Raw genomic sequence first — 25,456 nt, forward strand, 5'->3', positions numbered from 1 at the left:
CCTTCACTGGAATTAAGGGGAGTATCCCGAACAATGAAAAACAGCCCCAGACCATTATTTCTCCTCCACCAAACTTTACAGTTGGCACTATGCATTGCGGCAGGTAGCGTTCTCCATACAAATCATTAAAATCCAGACGGAAAATATCTACACAAGAAGCCACCTAATATCACACAGATTAGCACCAAACCCAGATTCGTCCGTCAGACTGCCAGACGGTGAAGCGCGATTCATCACTCAAGACAACGTGTTTCCACTGCTCCAGAGTCCAATGGTGGCGAGCTTTACATCACTCCAGATGAGACTTGGCATTGCGCATGGTGATCTTACGCTTGTGTGCGGCTGCTCGGCCATGGAAACCCATTTCATGAAGCTCCCGACAAAAAAAAGTTATTGTGCTGAAGTTGCTTCCAGATGCAGCTTGGAATTCGGTAGTAAGCGTTGCAACCGAAGACAGACGATTTTTATGCATTACGCTCTTCAGCACTGGATTGTCCTGTTTTGTGAGCTTGTGTGGCCTACCACTTCTAACTGAGCCTTTGTTGCTCCTAGATGTTTCCACTTCACAATAACAGCACTTACAGTTGTCCGGGGAAGCTCTAGCAGGGCAGAAATTTGACGAACTGAATTGTTGGAAAGGTGGCATCTATGATGGTTCCACGTTGAAAGTCACTGAACTCTTCAGTAAGGCCATTCTACTGCCAATGTTTGTCTATGGAGATAGCATGGCTGTGTGCTTGATTTTATACACTTGTCAGCAACGGGTGTGGCTGAAATAGGCGAATACACTAATTTGAAGGGGTGTCCACATACTTTTGTATAAATAGTGTATATCAGTCCGTGGACCAGGGGTAGGACAAAACATTTATTTTTACTGTTTTAATTACGTTGGTAACCAGTTTATAATAGCAATAAGGCACCTCAGGTGTTTGTGGTATATAGCCTATACCACAGCTCAGGGCCACACCTCATTGGGCCTTAGTTCTTAATCGTAGCAGTCAAACGTTAAATTGACATCCATTGATGGAAAATGATCTGGCGAGTGTAATAAGGGCAAATTATATTATTTTCTCATATTCTTAAATTTGCAAGAATTATTATTTTGATGGAAAACTGAATTTTACTAATTTTTTAACTGTATTCGCATGGGCCTAGTATTACCAGAATGTCCTTTATTCCAGAGGATGATTTGGACGTGATTTATGACGGAATCCTGGAGGTTTTTGTTTCTAGGCGTGAAGTTATTTCAACAAATTCAGGCGATAACAGGCTACACTGATAACCCAAGTTTATAAACCATACCAAACCATATTTGGTAAAGTGTCGCAATAATATTTTAATTGAGGAAGTGTGATCATAATCATCCTCAGTAGAAGACGTCCTAAATGCTCCCCAGCCTTCAGATGTGAGCCTGTGAACCAAACAGCACACTTTCCCTTGATATGCGTTTTTAGGCTAATGATGAGAAAGTGAACTTGTCATTTTCTCAGTTGTATGCTGCTTTGCGATCTACTAACAGCAAGAGTTGCAATAAATAGGCGCAGTATTTGTTTAAGATGCATTTGGCGATGTTCAATTCATTCGTACAAAACGTATAAACAAAAGAATTCACTGTGGAAATTGATACATGTAGGCTATAGTCTATGCGCAGCATTTAGTCCAATTTATCGAATCAGTTATTGTTTTCTTGAGCAAACCATGAGCGACACCTGTCAAACTAAGACATTTTTCTCAAAAGACAGGGATGCCGATTCGCACGGGACTAGTATTATTATTAGGACTTTGGAGTTTGCCAAAAAACAGTAGGTTATTCTGGCTGGAATTGTTACTCTCCTTTCATGTAAAAATTACTGCCATGTAGATTCGGACGGGACAAAAATTATAGATGTGGTGTTTTGTGCTAGTGGACAAATATATTACCCGACCTCCCCCAGTAATACTAATACCGTCCGAATAGGGCTCCTACATCTTTAGAAATTAAGTCTCGATATTCCTTCTTAATTCGCTCGATGACGTTATAGAAAAAAGTAGTTATTGGATAAATGTGGAACCACCTTCCTTGCTGCGAAAAAATTAATTGGCCGTGGTCCGCCTTTTGGGCTAGTTTTGGGAGGGTCATTTTCTTAAAATATTGCCTGACCCTGGCAACCCTGCGTATTATGTTACTTTACCTGTGTACAGGTAGCCAATTTCGCATCGGAATAAGAGCTCTCGACTCCTTGCTTGCTTAGTTAGGCTAAATCTGTGTGGTCTGATTTAGTAGGGTACATACAAGGTTGTCGCCCATCATTTTGTTTGTCCTTAGAAACATTCCCGGGGCGTTCCAGAGGGAATGATACCTGGAACGTGCACTTTCACTTTTACTTACTAGCCCACAAACTCGGAACGAAGGAAATGGCAGTCAGCTTTTTTTGGAAAGTTACCATACCGTTTTTGGCATATTTTGCTGGTGAGTAGCCTATACTAAGTCTTGTCTAAATCAGTCTCAGTCAGTGATTAGAGGGAACAATGAAAACAAGAACTGTAACTGGCTTCGAGATCCAGAGTTGAGTTTGACGGTTAGACTTTCCATCAATGATGTGTATAAATGCGCAGCCATCTTGGCACTATTTTCGAAGCTATAGAAATGCATTTATTAATGTCGACATTCGTTTTTGACGTTTATTCTATGACAGACAACTTGGGTAGAAACCTTTTTTACATTTTCGCCTAAAATGACATACACTAATCTAACTGCCTGTAGCTCAGGACCTGAAGCAAGGATATGCATATTCTTGATACCATTTAAAAGGAAACACGTTTTAGTTTGTGGAAATGTGAAATTAATGTAGGAGAATATAACATATTAGATCTGGTAAAAGATAATACAAAGAAAAAACAAGATTTTTTTTTAAAATGCAAGAGAAAGGTTCAATGCCATACAACTCTCCTTCCGTGTCCATGGCCTCCAACTGCTCTTAATGCAAGCAAAACTAAATGCATGCTCTTCAACCGATTGCTGCCCACACCTACCCACCCATCCAGCATCACTACTCTGGACGGTTCTGACTTAGAATATGTGGACAACTACAAATACCTAGGTGTCTGGTTAGACTGTAAACTTTCCTTCCAGACTCATATTAAGCGTCTCCAATCCAAAATTAAATCTAGAATCTGCTTCCTATTTCGCAACAAAGCATCCTTCACTCATGCTGCCAAACATACCCTAGTAAAACTGACTACCCTACCGATCCTTGACTTCGGCGATGTCATTTACAAAATAGCCTCCAATGCTCTACTCAGCAAATTTGATGCAGTCTATCACAGTGCCATCCGTTTTGTCACCAAAGCCCCATACACTACCCACCACTGCGACATGTATGCTCTCGTTGGTTGGCCCTCGCTTCATATCTGTCGCCAAACCCACTGGCTCCAGGTCATCTATAAGTCTCTGCTAGGTAAAGCCCTGCCTTATCTCAGCTCACTGGTCACCATAGCAGCACCCACCCGTAGCACGTGCTCTAGCAGGTATATCTCACTGGTCACCCCCAAAGCCAATTCTTCCTTTGGCCGCCTCTCCTTCCAGTTCTCTGCTGCCAATGACTGGAACGAACTGCAAAAATCACTGAAGCTGGAGACTCATATCTCCCTCACTAGCTTTAAAACTTCTTGCAGATCAGTGGGACGCTACCGTCCCATTTCGACACCTTCCGGTGAAATTGCAGAGCGCCAAATTCAAATTAAATTACTATAAATATTAAACTTTCATGAAATCACAAGTGCAATACATCATAATAAAGCTTAACTTGTTGTTAATCCAGCCGCTGTGTCAGATTTCAAAAAAGGCTTTACGGCAAAAGCAAACCATGCGATTATCTGAGGACAGCGCCCAGCACACAAATGCATAACAAATCATTTTCCCCCAGGGAGTTGCGACACGAAAGTCAGAAATAGCGATATAATATATGCCTTACCTTTGAAGATCTTCTTCTGTTGGCACTCCAAAAGGTCCCAGTTACATTACAAATAGTGCTTTTGTTCGATTAAAAGTCCTTCTTTATATCCATAAAAACTCAGTTTAGCTGGCGCGCTTCAGTCAATAATCCACTTGGTTTCCCTCCTTCAAAATGCATTCAAAATGAATCCCAAACGTTACCAATAAACTTATCCAAACAAGTCAATCAACGTTTATAATCAAACAATAGGTACCCTAATATGCAAATAAATGATACAATTTAAGACGGAGAATCGTTATTGTCTTTACCGGAGATAAACAAAAAGAACGCGCTGTCTCGGCCATTCGCTTGGAAACACTACGGCCAAAATGGGAGCCACAAAACTACAACTTCTCCCTAATTTTTCTTTAAACCAACCTGAAAGTCTTTCTAAAGACTTTTGACATCTAGTGGAAGCCCTAGGAACTGCAATTTGGGAGGGTTTCGCCTTATAATAAAAATGCCAGCCATTGAAATCTCTTTTTTTGTGTTGATGGTTTGTCCTCGGGGTTTCGCCTGCCATTTCAGTTCTGTTATACTCACAGACATTATTTTAACAGTGTTTATATGCATATCCTAGCTTCTGGGCCTGAGTAGCAGGCAGTTTACTTTGAGCACGCTTTTCATCCGGACTTCAAAATACCGCCCCTATCCAAAAGAAGTTAAAAAAAATGTCAGAATAACAATAAATACGTAATGACTAAAAAACACCCTCAGGAAAAGCAAATCTAAAAAGGTGTGGTTTAAGATCTCTTTTAAATATGTCCACAGTTTCGGCACCCCTCTGGTTCTCTGGCAGGCTCTTCCAGAGTCTGGGGGCATAATAACTAAAGGCTGAATCTCCATGTTTCTTGGTCCTAGGCTTTGGGATAGTTAAAATGCCAGTGCCAGAGGACTCGAGGGACCTACTGGATAAATTACTTAAAAGCATGTCTGGCATGTATTGTGACGCACAATTGTGGATTAATTTAAAAACCAATAGAAGAATCTTAAAATTAATTTTAAAACTGATAGAATAATTTGTATGTTTAAGATAATGACTAAAGTATTCCACCCTGAAACCATATAATTGTATGAAATGTGTTAGTCATAATTCAATAATGTGTGTGACTAGGCCATCGTGTTACTATTTCGCAATATGAGTTGGGTATAGTTGAGACATTCAAGTACAACTTAACTGTCGACTTGTGATAACGGTGAAACTAATAACTGGAAAGAGGCCTCCCCACCCTAGGGAGGAGAAAAACTGTTAGAAATGGCTAGGCTTGCAGAAGATGATGAAACATGTTGCAGAAGGGTGATAAACAATGTATGTGTTCTTTGGAAACATACAGACCACCTAAAGAGAGGTGGAGTTTCTACTGATGTGAGTTCATTTATGTGTGTGTGTGTGTGTCCTATAAAAATATTGTGTTCTCATTTTGAAGACAGAGCGCTCTCTGAATAAAGTATTGATCTATTGCAGAATCTGAGACTTTGTCTAACTCTTTATTAACCGGAGATTTGCAACCTCTGGGAAATAGACAAAGCTTGAGTGATAGTTGAGTTCAACCATTGAGATAGCAAAATTCTCGTGACAAAAACTCACAGGCAGCCAGTACAGAGACATTAAAATCGGTGTAATGTGTGCTCTACGTCTGGTCTTGGTCAGTACCCATGCTGCAGCATTCTGTATGTTCTGCAGTTGACCAATGGCTTTCTTGGATAGACCAGACAGGAGAGCATTACAGTAGTCAAGCCTGCTTGTAGTAAAGTATGGATGAGTCTCTCTGTATCAGCCTGAGAGAGAAATATAGTAATTTACTTTAGAGAGTACTAATATTACTATCCCCACTACAATGGCCTCTCAATGGCCAATACATAGCATCAGCAATCCAGGGTTTATATACGTTATTGGTGTCGATTGCCAAGTATCTCAACTCCATGGTGATTTCATCCACGGAGTTGAGCGCAGACTTGAGTTTCTTAAATGAACCTCCGACTCCTTCGAGTCGCTATGCAGTCAATACTTAAAAAATTACATTCTTAAACCCTTACCGTGTAGCTATGTTTGTCCTCTGTGTTTGCGTGCCTTTATTTCTTTGCTGAAATCTGTACGTTTTAATAAAACGTGTGAGGAAAAGATTATGTATTCACCTTATTTGTTGGATATGTAACAGTTATTTACTTAACAAACAATAAGATATTATTTTCCTGCTAATGCTGTGTTTTATGGTCTCCACTCTAGCACCCTGCAGATAATCTGGGTGTATGGTTTTACTAGAGATAGCTTGAGCTGACAATTGATTGACTTGGTGATAAAACCTACAGCTGGCATTCCAGTGACACGATGTGGGGTGGTTGTAACTGGGACAGAGAGGAGTAGAACAAAGGCCTCAATGGTCCTTAGACATCCTGGCATCTGGGAAATTAGGCCAGGGTCGTGGGTTAAGATAACGCCAGGTTCAGAAAAAGACAGGATGAACCCAAAGTGGCTTATGGTGCCCCCAATCTATATGGGAGGGTTGGAACCAAGCATTCTGGGTATTAGCTACATAAACTGTGCATTGTCTGTAAAGGGTAGACTCTGTCCAGCTGTCAATACTGTTGGGCTGACGGTTTCATTATTGCAATAATTAATCGATATTAAATGAAGATGATTGTTTGAAGAAATGTCCAAGTCTCTCTCAGTACTGAATTTCCACGACACATGTTAATCAAATACAACCACGGACTGTTTCCTCGTTGCTGTTGCTCTAAGATGGCAACTCAGCTCGAATGTGCATGTGCAAATTGAATCTCAACAAGGAAAAAGTTGGTGGTTGTATTTGATGAACGTTTTTGTTTTAAGTATGGATTTCAGAAAACAAAGAAAGGCATGCAACAACAGAGGACAAACATAGGTACACAGTAGTTAAATTTTTTAGGTATCGATTGCATAGTGACTTGAAGGAGTCAGAGGTTAATTTTAAAAACTCTACTTGGTGCTCAATTTCTTGAATTAAATTATCATGGAGTTAGAACTAGAACTAGAACTAGAATTTTGATAGAGTTGACGAAATGCATGGCCAAGTTAATGATATATCAAGATACAAGGTCTACAATCCCTCCCTGGCCAATCATTGATTTGACAGCAGAGGAGAGCAGTATAGTGGGAGATTACCAACAGGGTTGAATAGGTAGGATGTCTGACTGACACTGCTGATACCTGGTCTGTCCTTAGTGGTCTCAAAGAAGAACATTAGCCTACATTACATTACAGCCACAGAAGTTAGGGTGTTTTCAATGTGTTTTCACCTGATCCTCCTGTTTCTGTGCTCAGTGGAGGTGACAGGTGAACAGCAGTATGGTGGCCTGGGAAGAGATATCACCCTGACCCCCAAGGTCTCAGGACAGCCTCAGGACATCTTGTGGACATACAATGGGAACAAGGTGGTGGAGTTTGATGGGAGTCAGAATGTGGAGTATGGCAGGTATAAAGGCAGGACCATCCTGGACTGGGACTCTGGAGCGCTAACTATCAAAGGTCTCACTGATGCAGACAGTGGGCCCTATGAGTTGGAGGCTGTCGTCAAGGGCAAGCTGCAGTACTCTCATCATGAGGTGGACGTTATTGGTAAGTGTGTAATGTTGCTGTCTAAAGGCCTGCATGTCAGGTTTGTGTGTATACAGTGTGTTTATTTACAGTATCAGTAAGGGCGTTCAAAAACATTATCATTAAGCCTAGACAACGTCTGATTAAGTGATGTCAGTATAGTTTTAAAAAATAAATAATTGTATACCTTTGTTACTGTATCTAATGAGTCAGGACATACATATTCTCACCTAGCTCTTGAAATCTCGTTCCAGTGTGATATTGAAACTCCCCCTTATCATCATTACATCTTTATTACAAATGTTCAAAGTTGCTGGACAGGTTTTCACCCACACCAAGACACACCTCTCCTCAGATCAGTTGAGGTGAAAACGGCTTCTCACTTTGCTCTGTGTGTGTGTGTGTGTGTGTGTGTGTGTGTGTGTGTGTGTGTGTGTGTGTGTGTGTGTGTGTGTGTGTGTGTGTGTGTGTGTGTGTGTGTGTGTGTGTGTCTGTGTCTGTGTCTGGGCTTGTGCGTGCACATGTGTGTAGATGATGTGGTACAGCCCAGCGTAACCTGTGTGATCAACAACACAAACCCAGAGAACATGGACAGAACCCTGCTGTGCTCAGCTGACCTCCAGCCCCTGACCCAGTTCATCTGGAGGAGTCCTGGAGGGTCAGAGAGTCCTGGACTTGAACTGTTCATGCCTGGGGGGGAGAACCAGGATTTTGAGAACCAGGAGTCTGTCTACACATGTGTGGTGAAAAACCCTGTTAGTGAGAAAACTGCAGAGTTCACCCTGAAGGACTGCTACACTGGTAAGATAACACTTCTAAACTGTAGTTACAGTAATACACCGTACTCTCACTTTCATTCTCTGTCATGTTAACAGTTTGGATGTATTATTTAATGCTGCCAACACATTTGTGTGACATGGAGATTATGTACATTTATTGATAGAACATGGTTCAGAGAGACATACTGTATAATGAGATTGTTGTGAATACAATGTTATAGTGAGCATGCAAAACATATTTTTTGCAGATGCAGGATATTCATACGTTACAATCACTGACATTACTATATAGTTCATAGTGTTATGACTGCTTAAATTCTTGGTGACTGGGGGGCAGTATTGAGTAGCTTGGATTAATAAGGTGCCCAGAGTAAACAGCCTGCTTCTCAGCCATAAAAGCTAGAAAATGCATATAATTAGTATATTTGGATAGAAAACACTCTGACGTTTCTAAAACTGTTTGAATGATGTATGTGAGTATAACAGAACTCATATGGCAGGCGAAAACCTAAGAAGAATCCAACCAGGAAGTGGGAAATCTGAGGTTTGAACTTTTTCAACTCATTGCCATTCCAATATACAGTGTCTGTGGGGTCATTTTGCACTTCCTAAGGCTTCCACTAGATGTCAACAGTCTTTAGAACCTTGTTTCTTCTACTGTGAAGGGGGGCTGAATGAGAGGGGATTGAGCCAGGTGTCTGGCAGAGTGCCATGGGCTCGTGACGCGCGTTCATGTGAAAGTTACCTTGCGTTCTATTGCTTTTCTACAGACAAAGGAATTCTCCGGTTGGAACATTATTACCATAACGCTGTTTATATAATAGCCTCAGATATGAGGTTTACATCTAATTGTTGTATAACATGAATGAGTGAGGATGATACTGTTTGTAAAATTGTGTAATGTGATGTTGGACTTTTTAAATGAAGGAAACTCCAATTTCCTTTTGAGTTTAACTAAATCAGAAGACCGCCCATGAGCCCAGTTAGGGTCGGGCATCCTGGGACAGGCCCTTTTCTGCAATTTCGAATAAAACCCCACCTTGAGAATTTCTCAACAGACCATGTTTCTATCAATTACGAGAGAACAAAGGTTGCAGACCAGCTTACCTCGATAACGAGAGGGCCAACGTTTGAGACCAGACTGCTAAATCATTTAACCATCACACGTGGTTAAACTCTTAGACTATCGATACCGACGGAATATGAACAAGTCTTTGATATTAATTACTAGTCTGCAGCTAGGAATTCGGTATCATTGAACGAGAAGAACGGCAACCGCCGAAACATCTATAACGAAATGAATGAATGTCACTCTGAACTATCCATTCTAACCATGATGTCACGTTCCTGACCTTACATTTAACATTTAAGTCATTTAGCAGACGCTCTTATCCAGAGCGACCTTATTTTCTTTGTTTAGTCTTTGTTTAGTTGGTCAGGACGTGAGCTGGGTGGGCATTCTATGTTTTGTGTTTCTATGTTGGTTTGTTGTTTGGCCTAATATGGTTCTCAATCAGAGGCAGGTGTTTGTCATTGTCTCTGATTGGGAACCATATTAAGGTTGCCTGTTTTCACTGTTTGTTTGTGGGTGATTGTTCCTGTTCGTGTATTCATCTGTTCTGTGTTCCCATGTTCAGGACTGTAGCGTTTTCGGTTCCTTCTGTCAGTTTGTTGTTTTTGTTCGTCGTTTATATATCCTAATTAAAATATGGATTATCATCACGCTGCATTTTGGTCCTCCTCTCTTTCACCCGAAGACAGCCGTTACACATGACAGAGAGAGAGAGAGAGAGAGAGGACGAAAACTCTGAACAGAAACAAGCTTTTCAGCAGAGATCCCGACGACACACTGAGCGTAAATATATACACTGCTCAAAAAAATAAAGGGAACACTTAAACAACACAATGTAACTCCAAGTCAATCACACTTCTGTGAAATCAAACTGTCCACTTAGGAAGCAACACTGATTGACAATAAGTTTCACATGCTGTTGTGCAAATGGAATAGACAAAAGGTGGAAATTATAGGCAATTAGCAAGACACCCCCAATAAAGGAGTGGTTCTGCAGGTGGTGACCACAAACCACTTCTCAGTTCCTATGCTTCCTGGCTGATGTTTTGGTCACTTCTGAATGCTGGCGGTGCTTTCACTCTAGTGGTAGCATGAGACGGAGTCTACAACCCACACAAGTGGCTCAGGTAGTGCAGCTCATCCAGGATGGCACATCAATGCGAGCTGTGGCAAGAAGGTTTGCTGTGTCTGTCAGCGTAGGTTTGCTGTGTCTGTCAGCGTAGTGTCCAGAGCATGGAGGCGCTACCAGGAGACAGGCAAGGAGGAGCACTGCCAGAGCCCTGCAAAATGACCTCCAGCAGGCTACAAATGTGCATGTGTCAGCATATGGTCTCACAAGGGGTCTGAGGATCTCATCTCGGTACCTAATGGCAGTCAGGCTACCTCTGGCGAGCACATGGAGGGCTGTGCGGCCCCACAAAGAAATGCCACCCCACACCATGACTGACCCACCTCCAAACCGGTCATGCTGGAGGATGTTGCAGGCAGCAGAACGTTCTCCACGGCGTCTCCAGACTCTGTCACGTCTGTCACATGTGCTCATGTGCTCAGTGTGAACCTGCTTTCATCTGTGAAGAGCACAGGGCGCCAGTGGCGAATTTGCCAATCTTGGTGTTCTCTGGCATATGCCAAACGTCCTGCACGGTGTTGGGCTGTAAGCACAACCCCCACCTGTGGACGTCGGGCCCTCATACCACCCTCATGGAGTTTGTTTCTGACCGTTTGAGCAGACACATGCACATTTGTGGCCTGCTGGAGGTCATTTTGCAGGGCTCTGGCAGTGCTCCTCCTTGCACAAAGGCGGAGGTAGCGGTCCTGCTGCTGGGTTGTTGCCCTCCTATGGCCTCCTCCACGTCTCCTGATGTACTGGCCTGTCTCCTGGTAGCGCCTCCATGCTCTGGACACTACGCTGACAGACACAACAGCATGTGAAACTTATTGTCAATCAGTGTTGCTTCCTAAGTGGACAGTTTGATTTCACAGAAGTGTGATTGACTTGGAGTTACATTGTGTTGTTTAAGTGTTCCCTTTATTTTTTTGAGCAGTGTATATTGATTGCAATTGTTCCCGAATGAGTGAGCGTTCATGTGCAAAGGATTAGCATTTCAATTGTTATAATTATCAACTGTGTGTTGTCTTATCTCAGTCGACCCCCACTTCCCTTTTGTACACCAAGCCGCCATGGCGGTTTAGCCCACTAGGGCACATTCCCCTATAATTTCTTGTAACCATATTTACTTTGTTTGTTTGTGTGTGCACTTCTGTGATTGTTTAGTTAGTTATTAAATAAATGATTTAAGACAATTGATGTAAGGATGACTCATAGTGAAGACTGGGTTCGTGCAGATAACCAACAATTTACGACGTTTGGAATGAGACTAACGTGAGGTAAAATAAATACATAATTAATTCATAAGACTATTGATCAGATATGAAAATATCTGAAAAGTTATATTAGGAAAATTATAACTTTGTAATCTGAATATTTTCCTTGGTGCCCCAACTTCCTAGTTAATTACAGTTACATGATTAATCAGTTTAATCGCTTAATACTAATTACAGAGAATATTTGATGAAAACTAAGTCTTCATTTAATAATAGTAAAGACACGACAGCGGATATCTTTATGGCTTGTTTGGGCTCTGAGCGCTGTACTCAGAGTATTGCATGGTATGCTTTTTCCGTAAAGTTTTTTTGAAATCTGACACAGCGGTTGCATTAACTTCTTTATGATAGGGGGCAGCATTTTCACTTTTGGTTGAATAGCGTGCCCAGATTGAACAGCCTCCTACTCTGTCCCAGATGCTAATATATGCAGATTATTACTACTATTGGATAGAAAACACTCTGAAGTTTCCAAAACTGTTTGAATGATGTCTGTGAGTATAACAGAACTCATATGGCAGGCAAAAACCTGAGAGAAAATCCAAACAGGAAGTGAGAATTCTGAGACTGGTCGATGTTAAACTCATCGCCTATTCAATTCCCTGTAATATATGGATCTGTTTGCACTTCCTACGCCTTCCACTAGATGTCAACAGTCTGTAGAACGCTGAATGAAGCCTATACTGTGATGTGGGACCGGATGGGAGGTGTTTGAGTCAGTGGTCTGGCAGATTGCCAGTTCTTGGTCATGCGCATTCCTCATGATATCGCCATGCGTTCCATAACTTCTACAGACATGAAGGAATGCTCCGGTTGGAACGTTATTGGATATATATGATAACAACACCCTGAAGATTGATTCTCTACTAAGTTTGACCAGTTTATTCGACTTGTAATATAACTTTTTGAAGTTTTCGTCCGACGTTTGCCTGCATCTGCGCGAGCGTTTGGACACGTGTACTACACATGCTAGCAAAAGTAGCTACTTGGACATAAGTAATGGACATTATCGAACAAAACAACGATTTATTGTGGAACTAGGATTCCTGGCAGTGCATTCTGATGAAGATAATCAAAGGTAAGGGAATATTTATGATGTAATTTTGTATTTCTGTTGACTCCAACATGGCGGAGAAATGTTGTTTATATCTGAGCCCCGTCTCAGATTATTGCATGGTGTGCTTTTTACGTAAAGTTTTTTTTAAATCTGACACAGCGGTTGCATTAAGAACAAGTGTATCTTTAATTCTGTGTAAAACATGTATCTTTCATCAAAGTTTATGATGAGTATTTCTGTTATTTGACGTGGCTCTGCAATTTCTACGGATATTTTGGAGGCATTTCTGAACATGGCGCCAATGTAAACCGAGATTTGTGGATATAAATATGCACATTATCGAACAAAACATAAATGTATTGTGTAACATGATGTCCTATGAGTGTCATCTGATGAAGATCATCAAAGGTTAGTGATTAATTTTATCTCTATTTCTGCTTTTTGTGAATACTATCTTTTGCTGGGAAAATGGCTGTGTTTTTCTGTGGCTATGTACTGAGCTAACATAATTGTTTGGTGTGCTTTCCCCGTAAATCCTTTTTGAAATCAGACATGTTGGCTGGATTCACAACTTGTGTAGCTTTAATTTGGTGTCTTTCATGTGTGATTTCATGAAAAAGATTTTTATAGTAATATATTTGAATTTGGAGCGCTACATTTTTTCTGGCTTTTGGCCAAGTGGGACGCTAACGTCCCACATATCCCAGAGGAGTTAAGGAGAAGTTTATCTAAAGTTCCATGTATAATAGTTGTATCTCTTATCAATGCTTATTATGAGTATTTCTGTAAATTGATGTGGCTCCCTGCAAAATCACCGCATGTTTTGGAACTACTGAACATGATACGCCAATGTAAAATTTGATTTTTGGATATAAATATGCACTTTATCGAACAAAACATACATGTATTGTGTAACATGAAGTCCTATGAGTGTCATCTGATGAAGATCATCAAAGGTTAGTGATTAGTTTTATCTATATTTCTGCTTTTTGTGAATCCTCTCTTTGGCTGGAAAATGGCTGTGTTTTTTTGTGACTTGGTGGTGACCTAACATAATCGTTTGTGGTGCATTCACTGTAAAGCCTTTCTGAAATCAGACACTGTGGCTGGATTAAAGAGAATTTTATCTTTAAAATGGTGTAAAGGGGCCTCCCGGGTGGCGCAGTGGTCTAGGGCACTGCATCGCAGTGCAAGCTGCGCCACCAGAGTCTCTGGGTTCGCGCCCAGGCTCTGTCGCAGCCGGCCGCGACCGGGAGGTCTGGTGCGGCTGGCTTTCGGGTTGGAGGCGCACTGTGTTAAGAAGCAGTGCGGCTTGGTTGGGTTGTGCTTCGGAGAACGCGTGGCTTTCGACCTTCGTCTCTCCCGAGCCCGTACGGGAGTGTTAGCGATGAGACAAGAGAGTAATTACTAGCGATTGGATACCACGAAAATTGGGGAGAAAAGTGGATAAAATCTAAAATTATTATTATTATTATTTTTTTTTTATGGTGTAAAATACTTGTATGCTTGAGGAATTTTAATTATGAGATTTTTGTTGTTTTGAATTTGGCGCCCTGCACTTTCATTGGCTATTGGCGGAGTGGGACGCTACCTTCCCACATTTCCCAGAGAGGTTAATTCTTGTCTTATTAAGTGTGGAAATGCTGCTGATCCAAGTTGTTTTAATGGTGTTTCTGTGCAGAGGAAGGCTCATCCAGTGTCCTGGCTGTGGTCCTGTCCATCCTCCTTCTCCTCGTCTTAGTTGCCGTTCTGGCATTCCTCTTGTGGTGCTGGAAGAAAGGCAAGAAACGTAAGACCATCCTATGTCCTATGACAAAATCAAGGCCAACCTTTAGTTCCAGGACATATATGGGGCATAGTTCAGTATTATTGGGAGAAAAAGCCCCTCATTCTAATGATCTGGCTAGACCAGAGTCAATCCATTTCCTCCCTACTCCCCTGACGTGTGCTGAGCTTTCAGATGATCACAGTCCCAATGATGCCAGCTGACTTGTTACAAGGTCGTTGACTTTGGATCTGAGATTAGAGTTGAAAAGGGGAGAGAAAATAGTACAACTAGCAAACAAAGCAAAGTAACTACATAGTATTTCTGGTTAGACATATACCTGTTACAGTTCATCCACATCACTTCCCTATGTCTTATTCTGTCCTTTATCCCTCTTGTCTTTTCCACTCTGTGGTGGATGACCAGCGGCTGAAGCTGCACTGAGAAAATCTGAAGAGGAGGCGGGGCTGATGGAAGTTACAGTACAAGGTTGTTTTAGCTGTAAATATGCCATTTTGAACATGAGTTCTATTGCTATAGACTTAGTTTGGCATCACATATATTTTAAGACAAAACTAACACCTTACCACTTTACTGTTTCTGAATACAACTATTTTGTTTATGTTTTAATTGAATAGGAAACAAAGATCCCGAGGATGACCATTCTGAGAACACTGGAAATAGAACTTCTACACCAAAAGGTTCTTCTTATACAGTGTTTATTACCTTGGGCATGAGGAACTTTGAATACATGATATTAATGGGGATGAATGTTTGTGTGTACAGGAATGGTGAAAGAGGGGATAGAGTTTAGCAAGCAGAATGCAGATGCAAACAGGAAACAGCACACTGTACCAGCTGGAATAATTTTCTCTCCAACAAAAAGTGGTGGTCACAGCCCTCTGTACAGACAGAATGACAGTCTCTCAGACAGACAGACAGGTGAGTTTATGTCCCGTGGCAGATAGGTTAAACATAATACTCAATATTGAGACTGACAATGACATAATAAGTCATGTTATCATTAAGACAAATGGGTCTATATAATAGTGTTTGTGTAGTCTTGTATCAACCCATCTTCTCATTCTGTGTTTCAGTGACAGACACAGAGCCTGTACAGGACAAGCCCAACCCGGCCCAACCAAAACTAGTCACACCAGACCCCACCCAGGCCCAACAAGGCCTAGTTACACCAGACCCCACCTCGGCCCAACAAGACCTAGTCACCCCAGACCACACCCCGGCCCAACAAGACCTAGTCACACCAGACCACACCCCGGCCCAACAAGACCTAGTCACCCCAGACAACACACAGGGGAGTGAAGACAAAATAAGGATGAGGAAGAAAATGGGAAAGTGCAAAGAGGAAGTAATAAAGAGACAAAGAGAGGAGAAAGGCAAGAGGAGAAAAGAAAACAGAGATGAGAAAGTGGACCACAATAGATGTATGGGTGCAAACACAGAGGATGAGGGGGGAAATGAAGGAGAGATGAAGGAGGAAGGGATAGAGCAGAAGGAACCAGACACAGAGAAAGAAGGAGATGATACCAACCAAACATCCACCCAGAGTGATGAGGAGCTGGATGAGACACCCATCACAGACACCAATGAGCAGCACATTACCCAGACTACACTACAGGGGCAGTCCAGGGACTCCACAGGGCTCCTTCTAGAGGACCAAGAAGAGATGGAACATGAGACATCCACCCCAGGCCCCATTGAGCAACACATTACCCAGACTACACTACAGGGTAGTCCAGTGACTCACAATAATCCCTAATGCAAAAAACCCAGTAGAATTCTGGGAAAGATGTATGACTTTAAAGTCACTGTTTTTGAGATGACACTAAAGTTTGGATAACAGGTCTCCACCTTAGTTCTATTGCTATAGACCTAGTTTGGCATCACATATATTTTAAGACAAAACTAACACCTTACCACTTTACTGTTTCTGAATACAACTATTTTGTTTATGTTTTAATTGAATAGGAAACAAAGATCCCGAGGATGACCATTCTGAGAACACTGGAAATAGAACTTCTACACCAAAAGGTTCTTCTTATACAGTGTTTATTACCTTGGGCATGAGGAACTTTGAATACATGATATTAATGGGGATGAATGTTTGTGTGTACAGGAATGGTGAAAGAGGGGATAGAGTTTAGCAAGCAGAATGCAGATGCAAACAGGAAACAGCACACTGCACCAGCTGGAATAATTTTCTCTCCAACAAAAAGTGGTGGTCACAGCCCTCTGTACAGACAGAATGACAGTCTCTCAGACAGACAGACAGACAGGTGATTTTATGTCCCGTGGCAGATAGGTTAAACATAATACTCAATATTGAGACTGACAATGACATAATAAGTCATGTTATCATTAAGACAAATGGGTCTATTTAATAGTGTTTGTGTAGTCTTGTATCAACCCATCTTCTCATTCTGTGTTTCAGTGACAGACACAGAGCCTGTACAGGACACGCCCAACCCGGCCCACCCAAAACTAGTCACACCAGAATCCAAAGAGGCCCAGCTAGGCACGGACACACCAGAACCCAACCAGGAAACCGCTCCAGAGAGAGAGACAGACTCAGCAGGCACAACAGAGACAGCTCCAGGCCAAACAGACTCAGGAGCCACGGCGGGATCTGTGATGGACAACCAAACAGAAGATGGAGAGCTGGATAGAGATGGGGAGAAGAACAGGCAGACAGGAGAGAAGGAGGACAGCCAGACGGGAGATGGAGAGAAAGAAAAGAAGGACAGCCAGACAGGAGAGAGAGAGAAGGACAGCCAGACAGGAGATGGAGAGAAGGAGAAGAAGGACAGCCAGACAGGAGATGGAGAGAAGGACAGCCAGACAGGAGATGGAGAGCCAGACAGGATCGAAGGAGGAGAAGGACAGCCAGACAGTAGCAAAGGAGGAGAAGGACAGCCAGACAGGAGCGAAGGAGGAGAAGAACAGCCAGACAGGAGCAAAGGAGGAGAAGGACAGCCAGACAGGAGCGAAGGAGGAGAAGGACAGCCAGACAGGAACAAAGGAGGAGAAGAACAGCCAGACAGGAGCGAAGGAGGAGAAGAACAGCCAGACAGGAGCAAAGGAGGAAAGGACAGCCAGACAGGAGCGAAGGAGGAGAAGGACAGCCAGACAGGAGCAAAGGAGGAGAAGGACAGCCAGACAGGAGCAAAGGAGGAGAAGGACAGCCAGACAGGAGCAAAGGAGGAGAAGGACAGCCAGACAGGAGCGAATGAGGAGAAGGACAGCCAGACAGGAGCAAAGGAGGAGAAGGACAGCCAGACAGGAGCAAAGGAGGAGAAGGACAGCCAGACAGGAGCAAAGGAGGAGAAGGACAGCCAGACAGGAGCAAAGGAGGAGAAGGACAGCCAGACAGGAGCAAAGGAGGAGAAGGACAGCCAGACAGGAGCGAATGAGGAGAAGGACAGCCAGACAGGAGCGAAGGAGGAGAAGGACAGCCAGACAGGAGCGGGAGAGAAGGAGAAGGACAGCCAGACAGGAGCGGGAGAGAAGGAGAAGGACAGCCAGACAGGAGCGGGAGAGAAGGAAAAGGACAGCCAGACAGGAGCGGGAGACAAGGAGAACGACAGCCAGACAGGAGCGGGAGACAAGGAGAACGACAGCCAGACAGGAGCGGGGGAGAAGGTAAAGGACAGCCAGACAGGAGCTGGAGAGAAGCAGAAGGACAGCCAGACAGGAGCTGGAGAGAAGCAGAAGGACAGCCAGACAGAAGCGGGAGAGAAGGAGAAAGACAGCCAGACAGGAGCGGGAGAGAAGGAGAAGGACAGCCAGACAGAAGCGGGAGAGAAGGAGAAAGACAGCCAGACAGGAGCGGGAGAGAAGGAGAAGGACAGCCAGACAGGAGCGTGAGAGAAGGAGAAGGACAGCCAGACAGGAGCGGGACAGAAGGAGAAGGACAGCCAGACAGGAGCGGGAGACAAGGAGAAGGACAGCCAGACAGGATCGGGAGAGAAGGAGAAGGACAGCCAGACAGGAGCAGGAGACAAGGAGAAGGACAGCCAGACAGGAGAGAAGGAGAAGAAACACAGCCAGACAGGAGATGGAGAAGATTGAACGAAGGAGACAGGACAGTACACAGCAGCCCACAAAGACAAGAACCAGACAAATCAACAACAGAGCCAGCTCGAGGCCAAACAGACGGCACAACAGAGCCAGCTCGAGGCCAAACAGACGGCACAACAGAGCCAGCTCGAGACCAAACAGACGGCACAACAGAGCCAGCTCGAGGCCAAACAGACGGCACAACAGAGCCAGCTCGAGGCCAAATAGACGGCACAACAGAGCCAGCTCGAGGCCAAATAGACGGCACAACAGAGCCAGCTCGAGGCCAAATAGACGGCACAACAGAGCCAGCTCGAGGCCAAATAGACGGCACAACAGAGCCAGCTCGATGCCAAATAGACGGCACAACAGAGCCAGCTCGAGGCCAAATAGACGGCACAACAGAGCCAGCTCGAGGCCAAATAGACGGCACAACAGAGCCAGCTCGAGGCCAAACAGACGGCACAACAGAGCCAGCTCGAGGCCAAATAGACGGCACAACAGAGCCAGCTCGAGGCCAAACAGACTCAGGAGCCACGGCGGGATCTGTGATGGACAACCAGACAGACAATGAAGATAAAGGTGGGAAAAGATGAAGAGAAGGGAAAGAACCTCAGACAGAAGCAAGGTGGAGAAGATACGGAGCTGGATAGAGATAGAACGGAGGAGAGGGGGAATGATGCAAAGCCAGAGATAAAGAACGAAGGAGAAAGGACAGTACACAGCAGACCACAAAGACAAGAACCAGACAAATCAACACACAGGAGGACAGGACATCCAGCCAGGGGAGTAGACAGAATAATGAAGAGGAAGAATAAAGGGAAAGGGAGGAGAAAGACGAGAGAAAAGAGAACAGAGATGGGAAAATGGACCACAATACAGGTATGGTTGCAAACACAGAGGATGAGGGGGGAAATGAAGGAGAGATGGGGGTGGAAGGGGAAGAGCAGACGGAACCAGACACAGAGATAGAAGGAGATGCCAACCAAACAACCACCCAGAGTGATGAGGAGATGGATGAGACATCCACCCCAGACCCCAATGAGTAGCACATTACCCAGACTACACTACAGGGGCTGACCAGGGACTCCACAGGATCCATAGAGAACCAAGAAGAGATGGAACATGAGACATCCACCCCAGACCCCAATGAGTAGCACATTACCCAGACTACACTACAGGGGCTGTCCAGTGACTCCACAGGATCCATAGAGAACCAAGAAGAGATGGAACATGAGACATCCACCCCAGACCCCAATGAGTAGCACATTACCCAGACTACACTACAGGGGCTGTCCAGTGACACACAATAATCCCTAATGGAGAAACGTTTGGATAACAGGTCTCTACCTTATTTTCTACTGGAGTTAGAAGTGCTGTCCTCATACTGTTAGAAGAAAGACAGTAGTGAAGAAAATGCTTGACGCTACATATTTATTGATTGACTTTCACAGTGAAAAGAAAAGTGAATGAAGTGCTCAGTGTAATAGAAGCATTGGAATTTCTTGATTGTGGTTTCATAGTTTGAATACAGCATTTTCCTCTAAAGTTACGTTTCAGTTCTACGTACCTGTGGTAGCTAACATAATACATAACATACTACAAGTTAATACACTATTTGTTATTTTATCTACATTTAAAGATATGTTTTAATGAACCTTAACATATGTAACGATCTGGGTGTAGTGGGTGCAGAGTCAGGCGCAGGAGGCAGAAAGTTCAGGATAGCGTTTAATACGCACAGGGAAAAAATAGCGCTCGCCAAGAATACCGGGTGCACAATAACAAATGCCCAACAAAATATGAACTGCCACACAGTAACACAGTGGGAAAAATAGTTAAGCCCGCACAAAGAGCAGGCGGGCCTACCGGCTTAAATAGCCCAACTAATCAACCTCAACAAGGAACAGGTGAAACTAAACAGACAAAACAAACAGAAAAGGGAAAAGGGATCGGTGGCAGCTAGTAGACCGGTGACGACGACCGCCGAGCGCCACCCGAACAGGGAGAGGAGCCCCCTTCAGTAGGAGTCGTGACAACATACTGTTATTGCTAAAGCTTACTTACTTACTTAGGCTACTGATATGCCATCTTGATGGGTTGTCATAGGTCCTCAGTGATCAGTGTAAATAAATACATGTTAACAGAATGATGTGAATAAATGACTGTAACCAGACCAGAACAAGTAGGTGTTGCTCTGCAGGTTGATGTTTGTCATGGGTCTTGTCCTGGAGGCAGAACTGAGTGCTTTCTACTAGATGGGCCAGATGCAGTCACAATTGGCTATATTGTAAAAACAAGCGGGTGTCTCCACATTATGTGGTACTTAACAGCCCCCCCCAGAGTAATGAAGATGGGGCAGAACTGGGAACTTGATATCAAGTGAACCTTCACATGTCCTTTCCTTCATAATATCATGTTATTATAAGTCATATTATGTGAAACACAAGAAGAATCTGAATTTGACTGGAATTCCTACACAGCTAAACAATTTAGGCCTGTTGGATTATACTCTATACTGTATAAAACAAAAACTGGTAGGGGCATGTTCACCATGGTCAATATCACATGACCAAATCAACTCAATGACTAATAACATTGAAGATAACCTTTGGTTATGAAGAAGATATTTCACAGCGGCAGGTCTGTAATGACGTGTGATAGGGAGACAGGCAAATGTTAGAAACAGTGGGAAGGTTGGAAGTAGGGTTTGATCCCTGTTGTCAGGTGGAAAGTTGTATGCAACACGTGCCGGGAGCGTTACCAGTACACCAAGGCTCTGCACAGGAAATAGTAATGGTTGATGGCAGTGGATAACCAAATCATAGATTGCAGTCTCCTTGTTCATAGACTGCTTTCAAGGTAAGGACACAAACATTTAATTTTACATTTACATTTAAGTCATTTAGCAGACGCTCTTATCCAGAGCGACTTACAAATTGGAAAGTTCATACATATTCATCCTGGTCCCCCCGTGGGGAATGAACCCACAACCCTGGCGTTGCAAGCGCCATGCTCTACCAACTGAGCCACACGGGACCACCATTTAATATTTTGTCATTTAGGTGAACTCTCTTTAAAATATGGCTGGAAGAATGTCCTGCCTCCTCCAGGAGGGGTGGCCACCCCTGATCTATGTTTCCCAAGTGCTGGGTGTTTGAACATTTTATAAATATCAATGTTCAGGGCCTGCCGAGTGGCGCGGTGGTCTAATGCACTGCAGTGTTGAGGTGTCACTACAGGCTGGGGTTTGATCCCAGGCTGTGTCACAGCCGGCCGTGAACGGGTCCCGTAAGGCGGCGCACAACTGGCCCAGCGTCGTCCGGGTTTGTCCAGGGGGCTTTCCTTGGCTCATTGCACTCTATTGATTCCTTGTTTGCGGGCCGGGTGCCTGCAATCTGACCGTCGTCAGTTGAACAGTGTTTCCTCCAACACATTGGGGCAGCTGGCTTCCGGGTTAAGAGAGCAAGTGTTAATAAGCAGTGTGGCTTGGCGGGTCATGTTTCAGAGGGCGTGTCCTTGTATATATATATATCAATGTTCAGGTGGTTTATGCCTACTAGTTGAAGATCCTTGCCATCATCTCTACATAGACAAAATATTATGTGTTTATGAGTTGCCTAGCGTGTGCACAATACTAAAATGTCAACAATTATATTTGATTCCAATGCTTATTTGTATGACTTATTCAAAACTGTCCATGAATGTCTGCAAAAATACTTAGCCTAATATAATTAATTTTCAAAGACACAAGTCGGCATATGAGACCTCAAATATGTGATTACACTGGACAAACTGGGAGGAAGTAGAATAATAAAATAAGTGGGGAATAACAAGCACAGTAATTATCCTATATTTTAGCCCATTGTTAAGAATGAGAATTGTTCCACTGATCAGTTTAAATTAAGCAAATAGATAATAAAATCTCCTGAAGAGAAGATTACACAAATCTGCCCCTACACACTAATCAAATTATTGTTGTATTTATTGTGCCCACTAGATTCAAACTGCCGCTTACTGCTTCACAATCTGTTTGACAAAATTATTTTCATAGTTACAAATCAGGTCACCCTACCAAACTTCCCTGCTAAAACGTACTGTAGGTCTGTCTGCTACCTTTAAATTGTCACAGTCTTAATGCCAATCACCAAACGAGGGGACAAATGCAAGTGTGGATTAAATTGACTTTAGTACATGCTGTCAAAAGACTGCATTCTGCAATAGGGACAGCAGCAAAGCAACCTAATTTTGTTGACAACATTGTACATAAAACAGTGCTGGCTTTTTACAGTTTTATAAACTCAGCGGAGAACTTCCTCTCTCCATTCAACTCCACTTCAATCTTGAAGGGTGTTTTTTAAAACATGCATCCAATCTCCTTGCTCCCTTACATAACTAGACCAATATGCTTCAATGTGCCGCGGGTCACAGTGCTGTGGCAAGACAGGACGATGATAGAGCTTCTGCTCGTGATGTTAAATTGATTTGGAGCGCTGTTGAAAAGTAAATACGCTGACTATACAATGGACTAATTATAAAAATAAAAGCAATACTTTTCAATGCGTGAGAAATAACAACTGCCAATACCTGAGATTTGGCTGCTCTGTGGCGGTTTCGATGGTACAATGATTACACTATACTTGCTTGTTTTGTCACATAAACTGAAATTAAGCGAACTATTAGAATTTTAGCAACCAGAAAATGGCGGCGCGATTTCGGCATATTGCATCTTTAAGTGTATGGCCAATTTGATCATTATGCAACCTGAGCAATGAGTGACTCAGACAACTGCGAACTTTCACTTTCAACAAGTGGAGAAGGCTGTTCAAATGCAATGGCAGCTCGCGTTTACTTCACAATCGTGTTCGGGAGTCTTTGTCTTTCTTATCCCTTAACAAAATAGTGTATTTTCTACACTGGCTGGTGCCCCACGTATTTTTCAGCACAGAGGCTGGTTACCTAGGTTTTAGGAGGTTATTGGGTCACTCAGCAATTTTACAGGTATAAAGACACATAAGAAAGTAGGGCCTAGAATAAGCACATAGTTTTCCTAGAGGCCTAATAGTACTGTAATAGCACTGTGTTGGCTAGTCTTTCACTGGGAAACGTTTGACATAGGGGAACTCACCTGTGATCTAGCCTAGGTTATGTACACAAGCGGAACTTACTAGTCTGCCATGTTAATGATTTACTGTATCACAAGAAAAGTTCCATTGCTGTATGGTGGAAATACCACTACTAGGCCTCCTACTGATGAAGGAGTTGTTACATGTATCTTACAAAGCCTGCATTTACACAGGCATCCCAATTCTGATCTTTGGCCCATGTATTTGGCAGTAGCGGTGTGTGGGTAAAATCACTGGGGAAGCCAAGACAGAAAAAAGCCATATTACAACCTATGTGTTGTGGTAATGGCGTTGTTTGCTGTATAACCTGTTAGTTCATATGCCTTGTGACCATTATATATAGGCCTAAGGTCGAGACAATAAGACAGAGTGGCAGAATAAATTCAACTACTCCTTTGTTTCATCACAAAACCGGAGTGCAACTTCTATCCGGTGAAGTCCACAAAGCATATTGTATGTAACAAACTGTTACATGAACTACAGCAGGGTCAAGTAAGTTAATGTTTCCGACATTTTCGTGCCACTAAACAACCTTTGATTTAGAACCACAGAGAATTACAGGAGCTGTTGACTCACCCTACTTGTAGGGAAACGCCAATGCCATCGGCCTCTCTTTCATGTTGACAAATTGGTCTATCACTCTGTCATACAGTACACACTTTTATGTTTTGTTGTCCTAGGCTACCAGGCTAAAATGCTAGCCTAACTTAATTTAGTTAGTTAGCTAGTTAACATTAGCCTTCTACATCTAGCTACATATTGAACTTCAATTCTCTCAGGCCAGGAGCACAATGTATGAATATAATGGTTGGATCAAAATCACCGTTATAATCATTGGCCAGTACGGAGAAGGATCGGACCATTTTTTGCCTAAAATGACATACCCAAATCTAACTGCCTTTAGCTCAGGACCTGAAATAAGGATCTGCATTTTCTTGAAACTATTTGAAAGGGAACAGTTTGAAGTTTGTGGAAATGTGAAATTAATGTAGGAGAATATAACACATTAGATCTGGTAAAAGATAATGCAAAAAAAAAACATGAAAATGATGAAACACAGAAAGAAATGATTTTATATGTATTTTTCTTGGGGAAGCCTGGCTTTCCTTGGCATCCATGAATACACACCACTGAATTATGGTATTTTGACCAATAAGATAAGATCTTTTGCTAGCTACATTTAGATCATTAGGCAGACACTCTTATCCAGAACACCTTAGGGTTAAGTGCTTTGTTCAAGTGCATAGCTACAGATGTTTCACCTAGTCAGCTCAGGGATTCAAACCAGCAACTTTGAGTTTACTTGCTCAACACTCTTATCTGCTAGGCTAAGCTATCACATGAGCTACAAATTAGCTTGGCGATACCGTCTTTGTCCTCGATTTGTGGAACCAGGAGTCTCATAAAATGTCCATCTTCAGTTTCAGGGGGTCTGTTTGAATTTAGAAAATGCTCCGTTATTAAAATAAATCATTTTTTTGCTTCATGAAGTAATCCAACAATGTGTACGCTGCCATCTTGTCTATTTCAAGTCTTCTCCCAGTAATGGCTAACTCCCAGTAATTGATACCAAAAATCTTTGGTTAATCCACTTTATCTGGTGTAACAATCTGTAGCTAATATTTTACCAAAAATTGGGCAAAAGAT

At 42.9% G+C, this 25,456-nt stretch overlaps 1 protein-coding gene across 2 annotated transcripts; it reads left to right on the forward strand.

Moving 5' to 3' along the window:
• The first annotated feature begins 2,219 nt into the window (after positions 1-2,219).
• On the forward strand, positions 2,220-20,832 carry LOC139546484 (protein starmaker-like). Of its 2 annotated transcripts, XM_071354909.1 has the most exons (10): positions 2,223-2,449; positions 7,276-7,569; positions 8,080-8,349; positions 14,523-14,630; positions 15,033-15,095; positions 15,245-15,307; positions 15,393-15,548; positions 15,704-16,357; positions 16,596-16,658; positions 17,059-20,832. In XM_071354909.1, exons 1-10 carry the CDS (start codon positions 2,395-2,397, stop codon positions 18,489-18,491), a joined length of 3,159 nt encoding a protein of 1,052 aa, XP_071211010.1. In that variant the 5' UTR covers positions 2,223-2,394; the 3' UTR covers positions 18,492-20,832. The 2 variants fall into 2 exon arrangements, with proteins under 2 accessions (XP_071211011.1, XP_071211010.1); XM_071354910.1 differs by lacking the exon at positions 15,393-15,548 and having other exon boundaries at positions 2,220-2,449.
• The last annotated feature ends 4,624 nt before the right edge of the window (positions 20,833-25,456 follow it).

This window comes from Salvelinus alpinus, chromosome 20 (genome assembly GCF_045679555.1).
Source record: "Salvelinus alpinus chromosome 20, SLU_Salpinus.1, whole genome shotgun sequence".
Taxonomy (NCBI): Eukaryota; Metazoa; Chordata; class Actinopteri; order Salmoniformes; family Salmonidae; genus Salvelinus; species Salvelinus alpinus.

Bases quoted from the DNA above. Each gene is read 5' to 3' on its own strand.
- LOC139546484 (XM_071354909.1), top strand. From the start codon at position 2,395: ATGGCAGTCAGCTTTTTTTGGAAAGTTACCATACCGTTTTTGGCATAT. The intron at 7,570-8,079 runs GTAAGTGTGTAA...ACATGTGTGTAG, and splicing joins TCATGAGGTGGACGTTATTG to ATGATGTGGTACAGCCCAGC. The intron at 15,308-15,392 runs GTTCTTCTTATA...TTGTGTGTACAG, and splicing joins TAGAACTTCTACACCAAAAG to GAATGGTGAAAGAGGGGATA.